This window comes from Pipistrellus hanaki (genome assembly GCF_964339955.1).
Source record: "Pipistrellus hanaki genome assembly, chromosome: 12".
NCBI lineage: Eukaryota > Metazoa > Chordata > Mammalia > Chiroptera > Vespertilionidae > Pipistrellus > Pipistrellus hanaki.
In genome coordinates, this window is record NC_140514.1 from 54,579,401 (window position 1) to 54,599,729 (window position 20,329).

Sequence of the window (20,329 nt, forward strand, 5' to 3'; positions counted from 1 at the left end):
ATGGATCAGAAAACTGGATTGAGAAAAATGTTTATATTTAAAAAGATTGTCATTCTTTTTTAAAATTTAACTTAATTTTAAACAATTCTTACTTGTTGAAAGTATTACTTATGTCTCCTTCAACCCCCTCCAGCACTTACCATTTTTTCAGATATTAATTCATTCCATACCCAAATATTTTGAACTTTTAACAGAAATTTATCACAATATATTTGCAAGAGGAAACACTCTTTTTAATACATTGTTGACTGAAAATTAATAAGGACCAGGCATTTTGTCACCTAAAATGATTTATGCAGGAAAAAGAAAAGAATGGCAACCCAGCTGTGCAGACATGGCAAGCCAGGTGCACATCAGCCTGGTGTGCCAATTTGGAGAGGTATTTTTATACAAGGGAAGAGGAAGTTACAGAAGGGGAAGTTAGAACCACAGAGCTTTATTGTGAGCATGGAGTTCTCTGTAGAGTTCTCATGTACTCTCGTGATTGCCTAGGAGAGACTTCCATAAATCCCAGCTCCTTCCATAGATCCTCTGTACTGATTGTGTTTTCTTAAAAGTTCCAGCTAACCTTTATCAACATAATGTAGTACAAACATTTTCTGGTTTTAAAGTGAAAAAGCAAATTATTCTAGTGATCTTTAAAGTTTTTTAAGCTGACTACTTCCTGTGACCTTTAAAAAGAAACATGAAGAAGCAACATAACTCTTTTTCTCTCAATACAAAGGAAATTAATAAAAGACAAACTAGGTGACAGGTCTATATGCCTTAGTGGTATTTTAGACATATGTATCTAGTAATATGCACCTAAAACAGCCCTGTTTGGTGAATGAACTTCCTGAACTTGTGCCAGCTTTATATTTTAACCAGCTTTATTGAAATATAACTTGCATAAAATAAATTGACCAGGTTTAAGTGTACACTTTGATTAAGTTCACAAACTTAATGTCATTAAATCACCACCATCATAATATAGGACATTTTCATAGTCTTAGAAACTTCCCTTGTGCCTCTATAGCCAATGCCTTCCCTTCATACTAGCTCTGGGCAGCCACTGATCTGCTTTCTGTCACTATAATTTTGCCTTTTGTAAAATTAAAAATAAATGGAGTCATACTGTGTGCAGTCTTTTATGCCTGGTTTGTTTCACTTTGCACAATGCTTTTGTGATTCATCCATGTTGCATATATAGAACTTAGTTTCTTTTTATTGTTGAGTAGTGATCTTTTATATGGATACTAGAGGCTCATTGCACGACATTCGTGCACTTGAGGGGACGGGAGTGGGGCCCTTCAGCCTGGCCTGCACCCTATTGCAGTCCGGGAGCCCTTGGGGGATATCCGACTGGCTTAGGCCCTGGCAGTTGGACATCCTTAGCTGCCAAAGAGGCTCCCTCCACAGCCGCTGAGCTCACCAGCCACTGTGCTCGCCAAGCCATCAGCCCAGCCTCTGGCTGAGCAGTGCTCCTCCTGTGGGAGTGCACTGACCACCAGGGGGCAGCTCTTCCATTGAGCATCTGCCCCCTGGTGGTCAGTGCACCTCATAGTGACAGGTTGTTCTGCCATGTGGTCAATTTGCATATTATCCTTTTTTTATATAGGATCAGATTATTATATAGGATACTACAATTTCTGTATTTAACTGTTGATGAATGTTTGGGTTGTTTCAAGTTATGGTCTTTTACAATTAAGGATTAATGAACATTCAAGTGAAAGTCTTTTTCTGGTAAGTAAGTTATCTAGGAGTGGGACTGATGACAGTTTGCTAAGATTACCTTTATAAACAACTGCCAAAACATCACCAGCAGTGTATGAGTGTTCTAGTTGTTCTTGCATGTACATCCTTGCATTTTTGTGGATGTGTACTGGTGTTTCATTATGGTTGTCATTTGCTTTTGCCTAATGGCTAATGATATGGCTACCTTTTCATGTGGTTATAGGCTACTTATAGATCTCCTTTTATAAAATTTCTAGTTAAATCTTTAGCACAATTTTTATTGAGCTGTTTGTCACATTAACTTTTGTAAGTTTTTTAATACTCTGCATGTGATTCTTTTATCAGATATATATTGCTAGTATTTTTTCCAAGTTTATGGCTGGCTTGCTTATTTATTCATTCATTCATTCATTCATTCATTCATTTGTTAACCCTCACCCAGTTATATTTGTTTCCATTGATTTTTAAAGAGAATGGAAGGGAGGGGAGAGCCAGAGAGAGAAACATTGATGTGAGAGAGAGACATTGATTGGTTGCCTCCCACATTTGCCCCACCAACCAGGGACCGAGTCTTCAACCAAGTATTGTGCCCTTGACCTGAATCGAACTCACCACCCTTCAGTCCACAGGCCAGCGCTCTAACCACGGAACCAAATTACTCAGGCTGTTTTTTTAACAGTGTTTTTTGAGAGCAATTATTTTACATTTTAAAGAAGTCTGAATTTTCAACATTTTTATTTATGGTTCTATGCTATTTGAATCTTAAAATAATTTTTGCTTACCACAAATTCACAATGATTCCTCCCATGTGTTTCTCTAGAATATTGTAGTTTTAGCTGTTATATTTATGTCTGTAATTCACCTTATTTTTGTATATGGTATGAGGGAGGAATAAATATTTATTACTTGCATATGGATATTTAGCTGTTCCAGCACCATTTATGAAGACTTCCTTTCCCCTACTGAACTGCTCTGTATCTTAGTGAAAATCATTTAACCTTAATAGTATATGTATTTCTGGTTCTGGATTTTCAATTCTATGCCATAGATTTACATAGAAGTCTTTAAGAGGCAGTGTAAATTCTCCAACTTCCTTTTTTTTAAAAAAAATTGGATTAGCTGTTTTAGTTTATTTGCATTTCCATATAAATTTCAGACTTAAGTTGTCAATTTTTTTTAAAAGGCTGCTGGGATTTTGAATCTTTAAGTGTATAGATCAGTTTGGAGAGAATTCATATCAACAACATTGAGTCTGTCAGTATATAAGTATTGTGCATATTTTGTTAAAGTTATTAAATTTGTCTCATGTTTTTGAATGCTACTATAAATGAAATTGTATTTTTATTTATTTTTATTTTTTAATTTTCAGTTTTTAACACGTAGAAGTATAATTGATGTTTATGTATTGACAGGGTATTCCTGCAATCTTAATTTACTTACTAATTCTAAAAATGTCCTTTTTTGGGTATGTTCATCAGGATTTTCTACAGACATAAATCGTGTGTGAATAAAAACAGTTTTATACCTTCCTTTCCAGTCTGTATGCCTTTTGTTCCTTTTTTCTTGCCTCAGTGGCTAAAACTTCTAGAATAATCTATAATAATAAAAGTGCAATATGCTAATTAGACTGGATGACCTTCTAGCCTACCTTCTGGATGAAGCCTTGGCAGCGGGGGCTGAGGTAGAGGCAGCCGCTGTGGCGGCAGGGCCTTAGCCCCTTGCACGAATTTTGTGCATTGGAGCTCTATTGTTGAATAAAAGTGGCATTGTGCCAGAAACCAGAGATATGCTCAAGGACTTACAAGGACTCTAGAGGCTCAGTGCTCGAATCCAAGGACACTACATTGAGAATTGCTGTTTTAATGACCTGTTTAAGGGCTAGTTATTATACTAGTTCAGCATGGGATTTTTCTTCTTTCAAGCAGCCAAATCTTGTTGCATGACACTTCCCCCACTACCAAAGTATGGAGGATTGTTGAGAGGCAGCTTGATCTTGAACTTTGTAGAAAAACAGACATGAGCTTTCATCTTGACTTGCCATTTACCAGCTGATGTGACCTGGGTCATGTTACTACCCTGTTTCCCCGAAAATAAGACAGTCTCTTATATTAACTTTTGCTCCCAAAGATGCGCTAGATCTTATTTTCAGGGGATGTCTTATTTTTCCATGCGCTAGGTCTTATTTTCAGGGAAACACGGTACAAAAAGGGGGGGGGGGGGGAATCACATAACTTCCATGAGATAGCCTGGCATGGGGTATGGCTCAGCCTCTACTTCCCTCTTCAGCTTCTCTAATTCTTCCCAGTGCTCCCTAAATTTCAGAACTACTACATGACCTTTATTTTCTGAGAGTACCATCATTTCTCACACCTCTAATGCTTTTGCCCGGGGCTTTCTGGTAGTAATGCACATCCCTCTGACTCTTGCTTGCCTTTCTCATGTAACTGCTGCTTGTGTAACTGAACCCAGGCTCCGCTGCCTGCTGCAACAAAAGTCAAACTCGCAAGCCAATCTAGTGAGACAGGTGCTGGTACTAAGGAGTGAGCTTTATTTGAGTTGCTGGCATCTCAAGAAGATGGACTTTTTGCAGTCCTCAAACCCATCTTAATATCTCAGTGCAGGCAGAGGTTTTTATAAGGATGGAGAGGAAAAGCAGAATAGATTAGGGGGAGGGGTTATGGACATGCCATCTCCCATGAGTAAAGGGAAGGGGAGCTGAAGGGGAATTTGTAGATTTACAGGGACACCTGACACAGCTGGTGCCAAGCAGCTCTTCTCTCCTGGAGCAGGCTGCTATAAGCTGTAAAAAAAAAAAAAAAAAGGCTAGTTAAGAAGTAAAACCGGAATATACTCTGTATACTCTAAGAAAATAGAGTTGCTGTAGCCTTGATCACTTCATGGAAATGTTAAATCATGGTTACCCTTGGAAGCATTTGCAGCCTCTTGGAGCTGGATTTGGTGGTGTCAGTGCACCTGAGCCCAGGACTTCATTTGTGTCCCATCTTAGTTTTGTGAGCTCCTTGAGGACAGGCAGTGCCCAGCCTCAACCCCAAGCACTGTGCCTATGTGCAGTAGCTCCTATAAGTTTTCTTTTTTCTTTTTCTTTTTTTAAATGACTACCAGAGTACCTACTCTGTTGTTAGCTAGCTGTCTTTTAGAGGCTTAATTTTGAAAATTTCTTCCTCATTTGTCAGCATACTTGATAGCCATACCAATCGGCAGGATAAATGTATATCGGTTTGTAGTAGAAGTTTTAGCACTTCACATTTTTTCTGATGTCTAAAGAGGTAACTTGCTTCTTGTCTTAACTTGAGGTTTGTAATTGACTCACCCCACAATGAGACGGTAAAGTAACCCTACCTCTCCCTAGGAATGAGTTAGCTGGTACATTCTATTTATAGTCAGAGGTTAATGCCAAAAATGGTATCCCTAGAGCTTTGAAGCAAACCAGGACAGATGAGGTATAATTAAGATTTATGCCTAGTTACTAAAGCAGTGATTTTCAACTGAGGTGCCACAAAAATTTTTTAGACATATATTACCTGACTTAGGGGCACTGACCTCTTTTCCTTAGATTGTCAAATAAAAAAATAAAAAAAAACAGCCAATACAACAATAGCTGTTGTGAGTGAATCAAAATTATACCTTTTTTTTTGTCAGATTGGTAAAAAATATATTCTTTTTGGTGTGCCTCACAATTTTAGTAATTATTAGTTTGTATATCACGAGATGAAAAAGATTGAAAATTGCTGTACTAGAGAGAAAATATATGTAACTTCATATAATTATTATGAACTATATAAGTAAACTTAAAAATAAGTAATAAATCAAAAGTTATAGTAATGCTAAAATTTATATTTAAGTAAAACATACTTAGGCACAGTAGGATTCTTGTGTTTTTTGTTATTGTTTGGAACCTGTCAAATTTGGAGTCTTTTATTTTCTCTTTGTAAATGTTTCACATTTGTTTGAACATCTAACTTCATTTTAAATTAATGCTGTTGGACAATTTTATTTTTTATAAACTTAAGGAAAAATCACGTATTTACAAAAGTCATGTTTAATAGTAAAAATAATATAGTTTACATTATTATTGAAGAAATGTCCTTTATCTCTTCTAATTATAACATTTCCTCAAATTTTTAATATAATTTGTTTGCACCACAATTACTATGCCCAAGAAAATTTTCCAAATTTTAATTCTTTTTTTCCCTTAACCTCTTATGGAGTGTGATGTGTTATCTGTAGGAGCTCCTTGAAAGAAATTTGAAATTTTAATTTGCACCCATAAGCTGTTTGATCAGAATATAGGAGATCAAAACCACATGAGTTAAAACAAAGATTGGATTTAAAAAAAAAAAAAATGTTCTTTTGCCCTGGCCTGCATGCTCAATGGTTATTGTGTCGGCCCCTCCACCAAAGGGTCTTGGGTTCCATTCTCCATCAAAGGCTATGTGCCAGTTCCAACCCTGCTACTGCAGAATACGTGCAGGAGGCAGCCAATCTATGAGTCTTTCTCTAATGGTGTTTCTTTACAGCCTGATCCTCTGCATACACTTAAGTGGTGGACTCCCTTGAGAGAAATTCTATAGCTCTTCCCTTTCCTCTCTTCCCCCCTCCCTTCCTCTGGTCCCTTCTCCCTTTCTTCTCTTTTCTCTCTTCTTCCCCTCTCTCTAAAAATCAGTGGAAAAAATATCCTGGGGTGAAGATTAGCAACAAAAAATGTTATCTTTATAATCAGCAAATTATCTGATGGGACATTGTATTTCACACTTATGCTTATCAAAAGCAAAACAAATGGTTGCAAGATACTGAAATGTTTGGCTTTTTTTTTTAATCATGGATGTCCAATTGCTCTAGCACCATTTGTTGACAAGACTGTCTGCCCTTCCTTGCTTCTGTACCTTTGAAATCAGCCTGGCTTATCTGTGTGTTTCAGTTCTATCTGGGCTCTATCTCACTGATCTGTGCGTATATGCCTCCCTGTACTACACTGCCTGGAGTACTCCAGCCATATAATAAGGTAGACTACGTATTTTTTTCACTTTATTATTTCGAAAGATTATTTCAGCTACGTTAGAGTGCTTTTCTTTGTAAATTTTAGAATGAGCTTGTTCTGTTGATAGGAATTGCATTAAATCTGTGTATTAATTTGGGTAGGATTGAAATTTATACTATGATTACTTCAGTATGTGTGTTTGTTTATTTAGGTCTTTTTTTAGAATCATTTTGTAATTTTTAGCATACAGATCCTGTGCATATTTTTGTTAAATGTATACCTAAATATTTTATTTTATTGTGTGTTGATTGTAAATGGTGTTTGGGTTTAATTTTGGTTTCCACATGTTAGTATATAAAACTGTTGCTGATTTTTGTGTGTTGATTTTTATATCCTACTACTTTGCTGAATTTACTTATTCTAGTTTTGGTGTTTTCCATAGATTCCTTTGGGTTTTCATGTCATCTGCCTCCTGGTGGTCAGCGCATGTCATAGCGAGAGGAGGTCAAACTATTTGCATATTAGGCTTTTATTATATGGGATATGGGTCTGTAATTTCCTTTTCTTGTGATAACTTTATCTGAGTTTGATATCATTATTAGGGCCTCATAGAATCAGTTGGGAAGTGTTTCCTTCTCCATTACTCTTTATAAGAGTTTGAAGGCTTTGGTGTTAGTCCTTTTTAAAATATTTGATAGAATTCACCAATGAAGCCATCTGTCTCTAGGCTTCTTTTTATGGCCGGGGTGAGGAACCTTCTTTCTGCCAAGGGCCATTTGGATAACTATAGCATCATTCGAGAGCCATACAAAATTATCAACTTAAAAATCAGCCTGCTGTATTTGGTCAAACATTTAACTCAACCCTAATGCCTTGGCAGGGCCACACCAAATGATTTCACGGGCCTATTTGGCTTGAGGGCCAGACATTCCCCACCCCTGCTTTATGGGCAGATATGAGGTTACTGATTTACTAATCATGTTATAGGTCTGTTCAGATTTTCTATTTATTCTTGAGTTAGTTTCAGTAGTTTCTGTGTTTCTGGTTATTTGTCCTTTTCATCTAGTCTCTCTGACTTATTGGCGTACACTTTTCCTAGTTATCCTCTTACCCATTTACTCCTGTAAGGCTGGTAAACCCTTCTTTATCTCTGTAAGATTAGTTCCCTGTTTCATTCATGAACTATTTTCAGCTTACCTAAAAAGTTTGTTAATTTTGTTGATGTTTTCAAGGAACCAATTTTTTGCTTGATTAATTTTTTTTTATTTTCTGTTCTCAATTTTATTTCCACTTTAAATTGTATTATATTCTTTTTTCTACTTACTTTGGGTTTAGTTTGCTCTTTTTCTAGTTTCTTAAAATTATAGGTTAGGTTATTTGAGATATTTGTTTCTTTTTAATTTTTAAAATATATTTTTATTGATTCAAAGAGGAAGGGAGAGGAAGAGAGAGTTAGAAACATCAATGATGAGAAGGAATCATAGATTGGCTGCCTCCTGCACACCTCTACTAGGGTCTGAGCTCACAACCTGGGCATGTGCCCTTGACCGGAATCGACCCTGTGACCCTTGAGTCTTCAAGCCAATGCTGTATACACTGAGCCAAACTGACTAGGCTTGTTTCTTTTTAATATAAGCATATACAGCTAAAAATTTTCTCCTAAGCACTTCTTTTCCTACATCTTATAAGTTATATGTGGTTTTGTTTTTACTACAAAATATTTTCTAATTTTCCAAAAAATTTTATTGTTTAAGGTATTACAATACAAATAGTAGTACATATGTCTCTTTTTTCCCCCCACTGACCTCCCCCCAGCCTCCCCAACCCCCACCCCCTGTGTCTTGAGTCTGTTGGTTGTGCTTTTATGCACGCATACAAGTCCTTCGGTTGATCTCTTCTCTTCCCCCACCCTCCATCCCCCGCCCCCAAAACCTCCCCTACCTTCCCATGTAGTTTGACAGTTTGTTTGATGCTTCTTTGCCTCTATCTTTGTTCAACAGTTTTGTAATGTTCTTTATTATCCATAAAAGAGTGAGATCATGTGGTATTTATCTTTAGCTGACTGGCTTATTTCATTTAGCATAATGCTCTCCAGGTCCATCCATGCTGTTGCAAATTGTAAGAATTCCTTTTTTTTTTTATAGCAGCATAGTATTCCATTGTGTAGATATACCCCGTTTCCCGAAAATAAGACAGTGTCTTATATTAATTTTTTCGCCCAAAGTTGCGCTAGGTCTTATTTACAGGGGATGTCTTATCTTTCCATGTGCTAGGTCTTATTTTCGGAGGATGTCTTATTTTCGGGGAAACACGGTACCAAAGTTTTCTAATCCATTCATCTGCTGATCAGCATTTAGGCTGTTTCCAAATCTTAGCTATTGTATATTATGTTGCTATAAACATAGGGGTACATATATTTTTTCTGATTTGATGTTTCTAGTTTCTTGGGATATATTTCTAGAAGTGAGATTACTGGGTCCAATGGGAGTTCCACTTTTAATTTTTTGAGGAAATGCCATACTATGGCTGCACTAGTCTGCATTCCCACCAGCAGTTTCTTATTTGACACATTGATTATTGTTTTTAATAAAGAAATATTTTTTATTTCTTTCTACTGATTTGTAATTTTACTCTATTGTGGTTGGAGAACATGGTTTGTATGACCTCATCCCTTTAAAGTTTTTGGGACTTGTTTTATAACCTAACATATTGTCTGTCTTGGAAAACGTTTCGTGTACACTTAGTAGAACGTATATTGTATTGTTGGAGTGTTCTATTGATGATGTTAGATCTAATTGGTTTCTAGTGTTGTTTGGGTTTATTGTAATTTCATTGTTGATACTTTGCCTAGTTTTTCTATTCATTTTTGAAGGCCGGATATTGAATTCTTCAAGTATTTTTGTTGAATTTCTTCTTTCTTCTTAACGTTTCTGTCAGTTGTTGCTGCTTGTATTTTGGAGCTCTCTTGTTTTATGTGCATATATATTTATAATTGCTATATCTTTTTGATAGATTGATCTCTTTGTCATTATGAAATGTCTCTAGTAACATTTTTGTTAATTTTTTTTTAATGATTGTCCTGGGCATAGCAATTAACACCTTAATTTATAATAGTTTTATTCAGATTAATACGACTCGCTCTTCAAATATTTTTCCTGCCTCTTCTCCTTCCTTTTCTTCTGGGACACCAATTGTGCAATTGTTGGTGGTATTCTCGATAGTATCTCATAGAGGTCACTGAGGCTTTGTTCATTTTTCTTCATTTTTATTTCTCAGATCAAATAATCTCACCCATTTTCACGTTTGCTGGTTCTTTCCTACACATTATTGAAATATGCTGTTGAGTTCCTTTGGTGCATTTTTTACTTCAGTTACGTACTTTTAATTTCCAAATATCTATTGGTATCCTTTTTCTAATTTCCTTCTCTTCATTGGTATTTCTATTTGGTGAGACCATCATTCTCTTTATTTTTTTCCCTTTTATTATTTATTTATTAACAAACTTAAAATAGCTTATTTAATATTTTTAGTAAGAGCTACATCTAGTCTTCCAGAGCGACAGTTTCTGTTTATTTCATTTTTTCCTGTGTATGGGACGTATTTTGTCATTCCTTTATATTCCTTATCATACTTTATTAAAATTTGGAGAATTTCAGTAATTACACTTTTTCTTATTGAGTTTCTTTCATAAATCCCTTTGTACTTTTAATGTGGGAAGTAGATAAGTTAAATGTAAATTACATCTTTCAGATAAGAAAACTAGCAAGGGAAGGAATAAAGTTTCAATCATAAAGTATCTTTATAGATAGAGGGGTCCATACAAAACTAGTCCAAAATGTTTAAAAAATTTTATTATTGAGCATTTTGCTGAGACAAGATCCTGAGCAAGTATAACTATGAAAGTTATATTAATGTCATTAATGATAATTCATTTTGAAATAGTAATGCCATTATTTTAACCAGTATTCCCTATCTTTCATCTTTCACACTTTGTCCTAGGCATAGATGGCAAAATAAGCTAACCAGGAACTAGTTACAGATTGTGATAAAATAGGGCATATGAGAGACAATAGCAGGGAAATGCTTTAAACAGTTACAGGAGGTCTCTCTGGGGTGGCTTTTAGATTGCCACTTGAAGGAGAATTCACCAGCCATGAGAAACGGATTTCAGGCAAGGTGGCTCTTTGACACAGGATTTGGGGGCCCTTCCAAGTCATGGCCTTTCTTTAGTCTGGGTTTTAAAAAGGTCAATTAGATAAAGATAAGATAGTCTGAACTTCTAGTTTGATAATGGCAATTTATGCAATAATAGCAGCCACCAAATACTGTATGCTTCCAGTACTTTCTTCTTGGTTTTCTCTATTAAATAAACAGAAAGTTTCTAACTAGGAACTCCTACTTTTTATCTCCTACATGAGAGCATCTGGCTAGCCAATTAATTCTTATTAGTTTCTTTGTTCTTCTTACATCAATAAATCTGTCTTCAATAGGAGTATAACAAAAATATACTTTCTAGATCATCTGAAATTTCAGTTTATGTTAACAGGTGAGGAAAGGGCTGAGGAATGGGTGAACTGGGCAGAACTTTATACTCACAGTCCTTTCTTCTGAACAGCTTATCAGTGGAGAGATGTTCTTTGCACTCCAAATGTACTCTATGTCAGTAATTCCTTTGGCGTCATTAGCTCTGACCTAAGTTTGAAATCCATCTACAAGCTAGGACTAAAGACAACAACCAGAAAAAGGTCATTTGCACCAGTTAATACCAACTTATACCTGAGCAAAAAGGTGGGATTTCATTCATGCACTTAATATTCATTGAATGTTCTCTGTATAGTAAAAACTGGTGGGGAATGAGCAGGAGTAGAATAGGTTGCATGGAGAAGAGACTGTTCTATGATGTGACGGCTGCTGGACCCAGAACAGACTTCACTTCCCCCAAATCCATCCCCTCAGAAACTGACCTCCCTTCTGCCCAAGGCAAGCTCCCAGGGTGAATTTTCCTTACCTGGAGCTGATCTCCCTCCTGTACCCCTATGCATCCTGCCCTGTTCTATATAACTCAGAGGCAGAGGATATCCATGTTCTCTTGTCCACTCAAGGCACTCCTCATATGTAAGTTACCTTAATAAACTTTATTTTATTTTTTAAATTTGTTTATTGATTAAGGTATTACATATCTTTCCTTATCTCCCCATTACTCCCCATCTTCCCCCCACTGATGCCCTCATCCCCCTGTTGTCGTGTCCATTGGTTAGACATATGCATGCATACAAGTCCTTTGATTGATCTCTTCCCCTTCCCCTCATCCTTCTCTACCTTCCCTCTGGGTTTGATGGTCTGATCTATGCTTCTTTGTCTCTGGATCTGTTTTTGTTCATCAGTTTGTTGTTTATTATATTCCACAAATGAGTGAGATTGTGTGATCTTTTTCTTTCTCTGCCTGACTTATTTCACTTAGCATAATGCTCTCCAGATCCATCCATTGCTGTTGCAAATGGTAAGAATTCCTTAATGTATTAATCCATTATGTAGATGTACCACAGTTTTCTAATCCATTCATCTGCTGACGGGCACTTAGGCTGTTTCCAAATCTTAGCTATGGTGAATTGTGCTGCTATGAACATAGGGGTGCATATATTCTTTCTGATTGGTGTTTCTAGTTTCTTGGGATACATTCCTAGAAGTGGGATCACCTTAATGAACTCGATGTAATGATGGACTTGTCAGCCTCTTTCTCTGGTCTCTCAGCCCTGGGAAATTTTATCAACAGGTTGGCAATGTGGTTAAAGAGAAACACAGCAATGGAGGTGATGGGTTTCCCAAAGTAAAATCAATATGTGATTACTCAGATTAACAGGAAAGTGATGCTCGAAAGCAGGAAAACACCACTTAATTATGTAAAGTAATCTAATTAGCTAATATCTAATTCTGCTGCTTGACTTTCAGCTTTAGCCGTATGCCAGGTATATGGGATTAGACAGCAAGTTTCTTCCCTGAATGCCCAAAGATCAACAAGGAGGAGCCAACTGAAATTCCATTGTTTTGTGCTTTTTAAAAATTAAATTTTTATTTTAGAACAATCCAAGTTTTATGTAAAATTTCAAAGATAGTACAGAGTTTCTGTATAAATTCTCACCCAGTTTTCCCTATAATTAACACTTCCCTTAATGTGTACTTATTACAATTAATGAACCAGTATTCATACATTATTATTAAGTGAAGCGCCCATGTTTTCTGATTCCTTAGCTTTTTCTTAATTTCCTTTTTCTTTGTAGGATCCTATCCAAGATACCCATTACATTTAGTAGTTATGTCCCCTGAGGCTCCTCTGTCTGTGACAGTTTCTCAGACATTTCTTGTTTTTTTGTGACCGTGACAATTTTCTGGAGTACTAGTCAGGTACTTTGTAGAATGTCTCTCAGTGAGATTTGTCTGGTGTTTTTCTCACGAGACTGTGGCTAAGTAATTTTGGAAGGAAGACCACAGACATATAAATGCTATTTTTATTATAAATCATATCAAGGTTATATACTATTCAGCCGTGAACTTTCACTGTGGAAATTGTGTAATGTTCTCCATTGTGAATTTACTATATTTTCTTCCTTTCTATATTGTTTTATTTGGAAGGAAATCACAGTGTGTATCCCAGGCTTAAAGAGTGGAGAGTTACACTCCACCATCTAGATAAAGAGTTTCTGTGTAAATTATTAAGAATTCTTCTGTCTAGGAGTTTTGTCTCTTCTCCCTCACTTATGTATTTATTCACTCATTTATTTATAGCAGTATGGACTCACAGATATTTTATACTTTGGGTTATAATCTAATACTACTTTATTTTACTGCTCAAGTTGTTTTAGCTTTGGCCATTTGGGAACTCTTTCTGTTCCTATGACATATTCCCATTAATGTAGGGTTTTTGGTTTTTAGCACTTTCTCACTTTCTGGCACAACAAGATGCTCCAGTTTTATCCTGTATTTTTCCTGCCTTAGCCCTAGATTCAGCCACCTCTCTAGGAAACCCTGGTTCCTTTCGTTGGAGGATGGTATTAGAAACCAAGACCTGGGTGCGAAGTGTGCTCTTTGCTACTAGGATAGAGTTACTTCTAGGCCTCCTCAACTGACAGCAAGGAAATTTATGTGTGTACACTAACCTGCACATATACACATCCATATATTTCTGTATGTAATTATATCATGCTGAACATACTGATGTTGCCAACTCTAATCCATTACCACATAGATTATTCTAGCCTTCTTCCTTTGCTTTTGTGTAAACTCTTATACGAACAGTAAGAAATTTAACTCCCACTATCTTCCATGTACTTAATTGTTCAATTCCAGTATGCATGTATCAGCATCAGAATTATTAACACAAACCCCTGTGGGAAATAACTTTATCAGCTAGAGTACAGTGCTTATGCAGTTTCTTTTGCTTGTAGTCTAACAGATTCCACTAATTTCCAAATTATTTATATTATCATCTTTCCTCATCCTGCCCCCTTTAATGAGTTGATTTCATACATTTGTAATATCATTAAATTGTTTTGTTACCTTCTGCATTCCATTATGGCACATGTGTCAAACACAAGGCCCGCGGGCCAAATCCAGCCCGCCAGGCCTTGCAATGTGGCCTGCACCGCGCTGTCATCACTGCACTCCGCTGTCAGTTTATGACATTGTCAGTTTATGACTGTTCAGTAAACCATTCGGCCTGCGATTTAGGCTGGATTTTAGATTTTGGCCCCTTCTCTGATTGAGTTCGACACCCCTACATTATGGGATCCCTTGATTTCCTAAATGATTTTTAAAAAATCCTCACCCAAGAATATGTTTTTATTGATTTGTGAGAGGGTGAGAGAAAGATAAGAGAACATCGATCAGTTGCCTTTAGTATGACTGGGGACTGAACCTGAAACCTGGGTATGTGCCCTTATCAGGAATCGAACCTGCCACTTTTTGGTGTATGGGACAACACTCCAATCAACTGAGCCACACAAGCCATGTCCTGAATATTTTTTTTAATTGCACACATTAGGTTTACTGTTTGTGCTATAGAGTTCTGGTTTGACAAATGCAGTGTCTACATTATAATGTCATGTAGGGTACTGGAGTTTCACTGCCCAGAAAAAACTTGCTATGCTTCACTTTTTCAGCCTTTCGTTCTCTCTCCAAACCCCTACCAACCACTGATCTTTTTACTATTTCTATAGTGTTTCCTTTTACAAAATGTCATATACTTGGAATCATACAGTATGTATGTAGCCTTTTCTTTTACTTCTTGTCACCAACTAGTAGTTCTTTGTATAGTTGTCTGTTACTGTAGAAGGACATCTTGATTGTGCTCAGTTGTGGTGATGAATAAAGCTGCTGTAAGGAATTGCATGCAGATTTTTATGGACATATATTTTCAAATCAATTGGGTGAATATCTAGGAACATAACTGCTGGGTTGTGTGGTAAAGGTGTGTTAGCTTTCTATCTTGGCTTTGCATTGTGCTCGGTTTCTTGGAACAGAATAATCTTTTTGCCATTTTCCTCACCCACCCCTACCAAGTCTGTTTTGACTGTTGATCCCAAGTCATATCATCCCTTTAAAAGAGCAGATGATATAAAATGTCAACTTACCATTTTGGGGGGAAATACAATCCTGTAGTGATCTTTGCTAGGTGTTTGTTTTATTTCTAGTAATCTATCAGTGTAAATAATCAGCGACATTAGTCAAATATGACTATTTTGTGCTTTCTGGCAGTATAGTAGGAATAGATATTTTGCAAGTCATTTACACAGCCTGTAGTTTGTTTAAAACTAGTTTCTAATTGAGTTGTGTTATTTTATTTTAAAGCATTCTATGGTTGCTAAAACCCTGAAGCATTAGTCATATTTTCCTCAACTATCACCATCAAGCAGTATATTTTTAAAATATAAAAACTGTAGCAATGAACTTTAAGGTAAAAATATTTTAAGTAAAATTAATGTTTCTTTAAATGATAGTATGTTTTGTTTCCTTCACAGCATTTATTCAGTCGGAGAGCATAATAGAAGTACTGCGTTTTGATGATGGAGGTCTACTACAGGTAAAGAATATCTCAGTGTCAAGCCTTAAATGATATCTGATTATTACTTTTCTTTTAAATATGTAACTGCCTTCTGTGAAATATATTTTATGAGCTTTATGTGGGGAAAGGGCAGTAGAATCATCTATATACATAAAAGCTTAAGTGACAGTTAACAGCCAAATGACCATTGGCCAGTCGATATGACACGCACTGACCACCAGGGGGCAGACGCTCAGCACAGGAGCTTCCCCCTGGTAGTCAGTGTGCTCCTACAGCCAACCTCCCATGTCCCATCTCTCCCTCCATCCCCGCACCCCCCACTGGCCAACCTTCTGTGCTTTCCCCCCTCCCCTCAGAAACTTCCATGGCCCCTCCCCATAGGTCCCGATTGGGGGGGCGGGGGGCAGCAGGTCAACCTTCCATGAACCCTCCCTCTGGCTGGCCAGACCGAGAGACCCCCACCCATGCACAAATTTGCGTACTGGGATTCTAGTTGGTAATAATAATAATTTAAAAAAAAACAACTCCTGAGTTGTAGGAATTATCTTTTAAATTAAATATTTCCACGAGGTGTAGGGTGTGAGTCTGATTAGGAGCAGTGGAATCCGTGTCACTTCCACGAGTATGGAACAAGTGAGTGAAACACTGAACTCAGTGTTGGCCTCCCAAATATTTATCTGGACAAGAACTTCTCAAGAGGGTGTAAGTTCTATAGATTTACATCTACGTCATCCTTCCACTTGCCATCTTAAATCCATCTTTAAATATATTTTATATAAAATTAGAAAATGTAATCTGATAAAATCCTGTCTTTCAGTTCCAGTTTAGATATTACCATGAAGCCTGCTGTAGTGTTCTGAGCTAAAATCAGTTCGAGAATTTCAGAGCTGAAAGGAACAATAAAAGCTGTCTTAACCAGTTCTCTGGTTTTTGTGGCTGGTGTGTTTCCTGCCCCCCACTCCAAACTTCATTTATATTCTATGCTTGTCTTACCACCTTATAATGATAGCATTTGTTTTTAATACCATGTTATTTGGCAGCATAATTGATAATATTTTGTTCATTTTGTATTTGAAGAATTCCAAGTTTTAGATTAAGAAAGTTGCCCAAGATCTAGGACTTTGTGGTACTGGGATTGGGTATTAGAATTCTGGTCTTCTCACTCTAAGTGTGATTATTAGTCTCTGTATTATGCTGTACTGCCCATAATGTATTTGTTTACTTCTTTATAACTAAAAACATGACAAATATTGCTGAAAAAAAGGATTTTCTGTAGTTGTAATAAAAGCAGGGTTCTTGACACCAAAGATTTATCACAGAAGTGCAATCTCCATAAAAGAAAAACTGATGAATTAAAAACTTGCTCTGCAAAAGACCATCTGAAGTAGGTAAAAAGTCAGGCTGTGGACTAAGGGACAAAGAACCTATTTTTTAGAATATATAAAGAACTCTCAAAACTCCATAATAATTTTAAAAATCTAATTAGGAGCTGGCAAAAGACATGAGCAGACATTTTACTGAAAAGGAAATAAAAATAACAAAAGGATATGGGAAGATATTTAACATTATCCATCAGGAAAATGCAAATCCAAACCACACACACAAAATAGTGACAACATTAAGTGCTAGCCAGGATGGAGAGAAACTGGAGCATCATGTATTGCTAGTGGGTCTGTACCTGTACACCACTCTGGAAAATGGTTTGGCAATTTCTTAAAAAAACATGTGGTTACTCTGTGAAATAACCTTATACTCTAGTGAATTCTCCCAGAGAATAGGAAATTTATATTCACAACGATTTATCTTCATAGAGCTTTATTTGTAACTCGGGGCCCGGTGCATGAAATTTGTGCATGAGGGAGGGGGGTATGTCCCTCAGCCCAGCCTGCACCCTCTCAAATCTGGGACATCCCTCTCACAATCCAGGACTGCTGGCTCACAACTGCTCACCTGCCTTCCTGCTTGATTACCCTTAAATGCTTCTGCCTGCCAGCTGATCACCCCCTAACAACTCCCTTGCCAGCCTGATTGAGGCCTAACTGCTCCCCTGCCAGCATGATTGCCCCTAACTGCCCTTCCCTGTAGGCCCAGTCACCCCCAACCTCCCTCCTCTGCCCGCCTGGTGCCCCCCAACTGCTCTCCCCTCTCGGCTTGACTGCCCACAGCTGCCCTCCCTTGCAGACCATCTTGTGGCGGCCATCTTGTGTCCACATGGGGGCAGCCATATTTGATAACACATCTTGTGTGTTGGAGTGATGGTCAATTTGCATATTACTCTTTTATTAGATAGGATAGAGCACATGTGTCAAACACAAAGCCCGCGGGCCAAATCCAGCCCGCCAGGCCTTACAATGTGGCCCGCACCGCGCTGTTATCACTGCACTCCGCTGTCAGTTTATGACATTGTCAGTTTATGACTGTTCAGTAAACCATTCGGCCCGCGATTTAGGCTGGATTTTAGATTTTGGCCCCTTCTCTGATTGAGTTCGACACCCCTAGGATAGAGGCTTGTTGCACAGGTGGCTGGTTTGGCCTGAAGGGTGTCTCTGATCAGGGGGGGGATTCCCTTAGGATGTGGGGTGGCCTGGAGGAGAGGCCTGTGGTGGTTTGCAGGCTAATCATGTCCCCCAGCGACCCAAGTGGAGGTCCTGGTATCTGGGATTTATTTATCTTCTGTAATTAAAACTTTGTAGCCTTGAGCGGAGGTCAGGGCAGGCCAGGGCTGCAGAAGCTTGGCTTCCTCCATTGCTAGGGAAACTCAAGCCTCCTGCTTTCTCCAGTTCCATGACTGCCACCATTTTTGTTGGGATTTATTTATCTTTTATAATTGAAACTTTGTGGCCTTGAGTGGAGGCCAGAGCAGGCAGAAAGCTGGGCTTCCTCCATTGTCAGGGAAACCCAAGCCTCCTGCTCACTCCGTGGCCTCAGCCATCTTGCTTGGGTTAATTTGCATACTTTCTCCTGATTGGCTGGTGCATGTAGCTGGTGGGCGTAGCAGAGGTATGGTCAATTTGCATGTTTCTCTTTTATTAATGTAGAGTAGATAGTAAAAAACTGCAAACAACCCAGGTGTCAGTGAGTGACTGGTTAAACAAGATTTGGAGCACCCATGTCCTGGAACACCTGCTTAGCAATAAAAAAAGGAGCATTTCTTGCCACATGCAGCAACCTGAGTGAATCACCAGAAGATTCCACTTGTATGATTCTACTGTACGTGACAGTTTTTTTGTTTTGTTTTGTTTTTTTGTTTTGTTTTGTTTTGTTTTTAAGTGTTGTTGACTGTTTGTGATTGATTGTCCTTAAGTTTTTATTTCTTTTTTCTTTTTTTTAAATTTTTTTTTATATTTTTATTGATTTTTCACAGAGAAGAAGAGAGAGGGATAGAGAGTTAGAAACGTCGATGAGAGAGAATCATTGACCAGCTGCCTCTTGCACACCCCCTACTGGGGATGTGCCTGCAACCAAGGTACATGCCCTTGACCGGAATCAAACCCGGGACCTTTCAGTCCACAGACCGACGCTCTACCACTGAGCCATACCGGTGCCGGCTGTACGTGACAGTTTTGAGATGATACATTTTGATATGAAAAACAGAGTAGTGGTTGCTAGAGCTTGGGGGAGGGGAAAGCAGAAGGTGGGTTGTAAAGGGTAGCACCCAGGCTCCTTGTGGTGATGGAATGTTCTGAATCGTGACTATGGTGGTGGGTTCATGAACATACACGTGTGAGAGTTAATAGACACACATATACTTAGATGAGTACAAGTACAATTGGGGAGATCTGAACAAGGTATGTAATTGTGTCGTTGTCATTGTCAGTATCCTGGTTGTGATCTTACGTGATAGCCTTTGCAGAATGTTTACATTAGAGGAAACTGGATAAAATGTAGCTTTCTATTATTTTGGTTCTTACAGCTATATGTGAATCTACAATTATCTCAATAAAAATTACATTAAAAATACACATAGGCAAACACATGAAGCAAAACAATTGTTTTAAAAAGTTAGGAAGACCCATTTTGTGAGTTAAAACTTTCAACAACTGCCTCACAGGCACTTTACCTGTTTTCAGTGATGAGATTATTTACGAAGAACCTTTTGGGGAATGGGGGTGAGTATTGATGAGAGGCAAGAGCACAAGTTTAGCTTTCTTAAACAAGTTTAGTTTTCTTAATCCTCTTCCTCTACCTCTACCCCAAGCCTTGAAGTATGTCATTTTATATCTGAAGGTGGAAAAAAAAAAAATCTGGTCATCTGCATGGAAACTTGGCTCTGGGGAAAGCTGCACAGTGTGTGACACTAATATACTGCCCAGCATGGTCCCTGGTATTACTGACCTGTGTCCACGCCCCACCTTTACTATCGAGACCTTAATGTCTAGGCTGGCACATAACTTGTCTTACATCTAAGCACCTAGTGCCTTGTACACAACTAGCCTTGTTTGCCTAATTCTGTAGCAAATTTCATTTAGTTGAATTTTTCTTTCTGTTCAACAATTGTATAGCATAAAATGATGATCACATGAAATCAAATTTGTTAGCAATAATATGGCCAACTTCAG

General features: G+C 37.7%; 1 protein-coding gene across 2 annotated transcripts in view; it reads left to right on the forward strand.

The window, feature by feature from the left end:
• The window catches only part of TMEM131 (transmembrane protein 131), a 161,187-nt gene that overhangs the window by 29,817 nt on the left and 111,041 nt on the right, over positions 1-20,329 (forward strand). For both annotated transcript variants that reach the window (XM_084900319.1, XM_084900318.1), the window contains exon 2: positions 15,727-15,788. In XM_084900319.1, the coding sequence (XP_084756445.1) occupies positions 15,727-15,788 (62 nt within the window). The remainder of the gene's footprint in view (positions 1-15,726; positions 15,789-20,329) is intronic.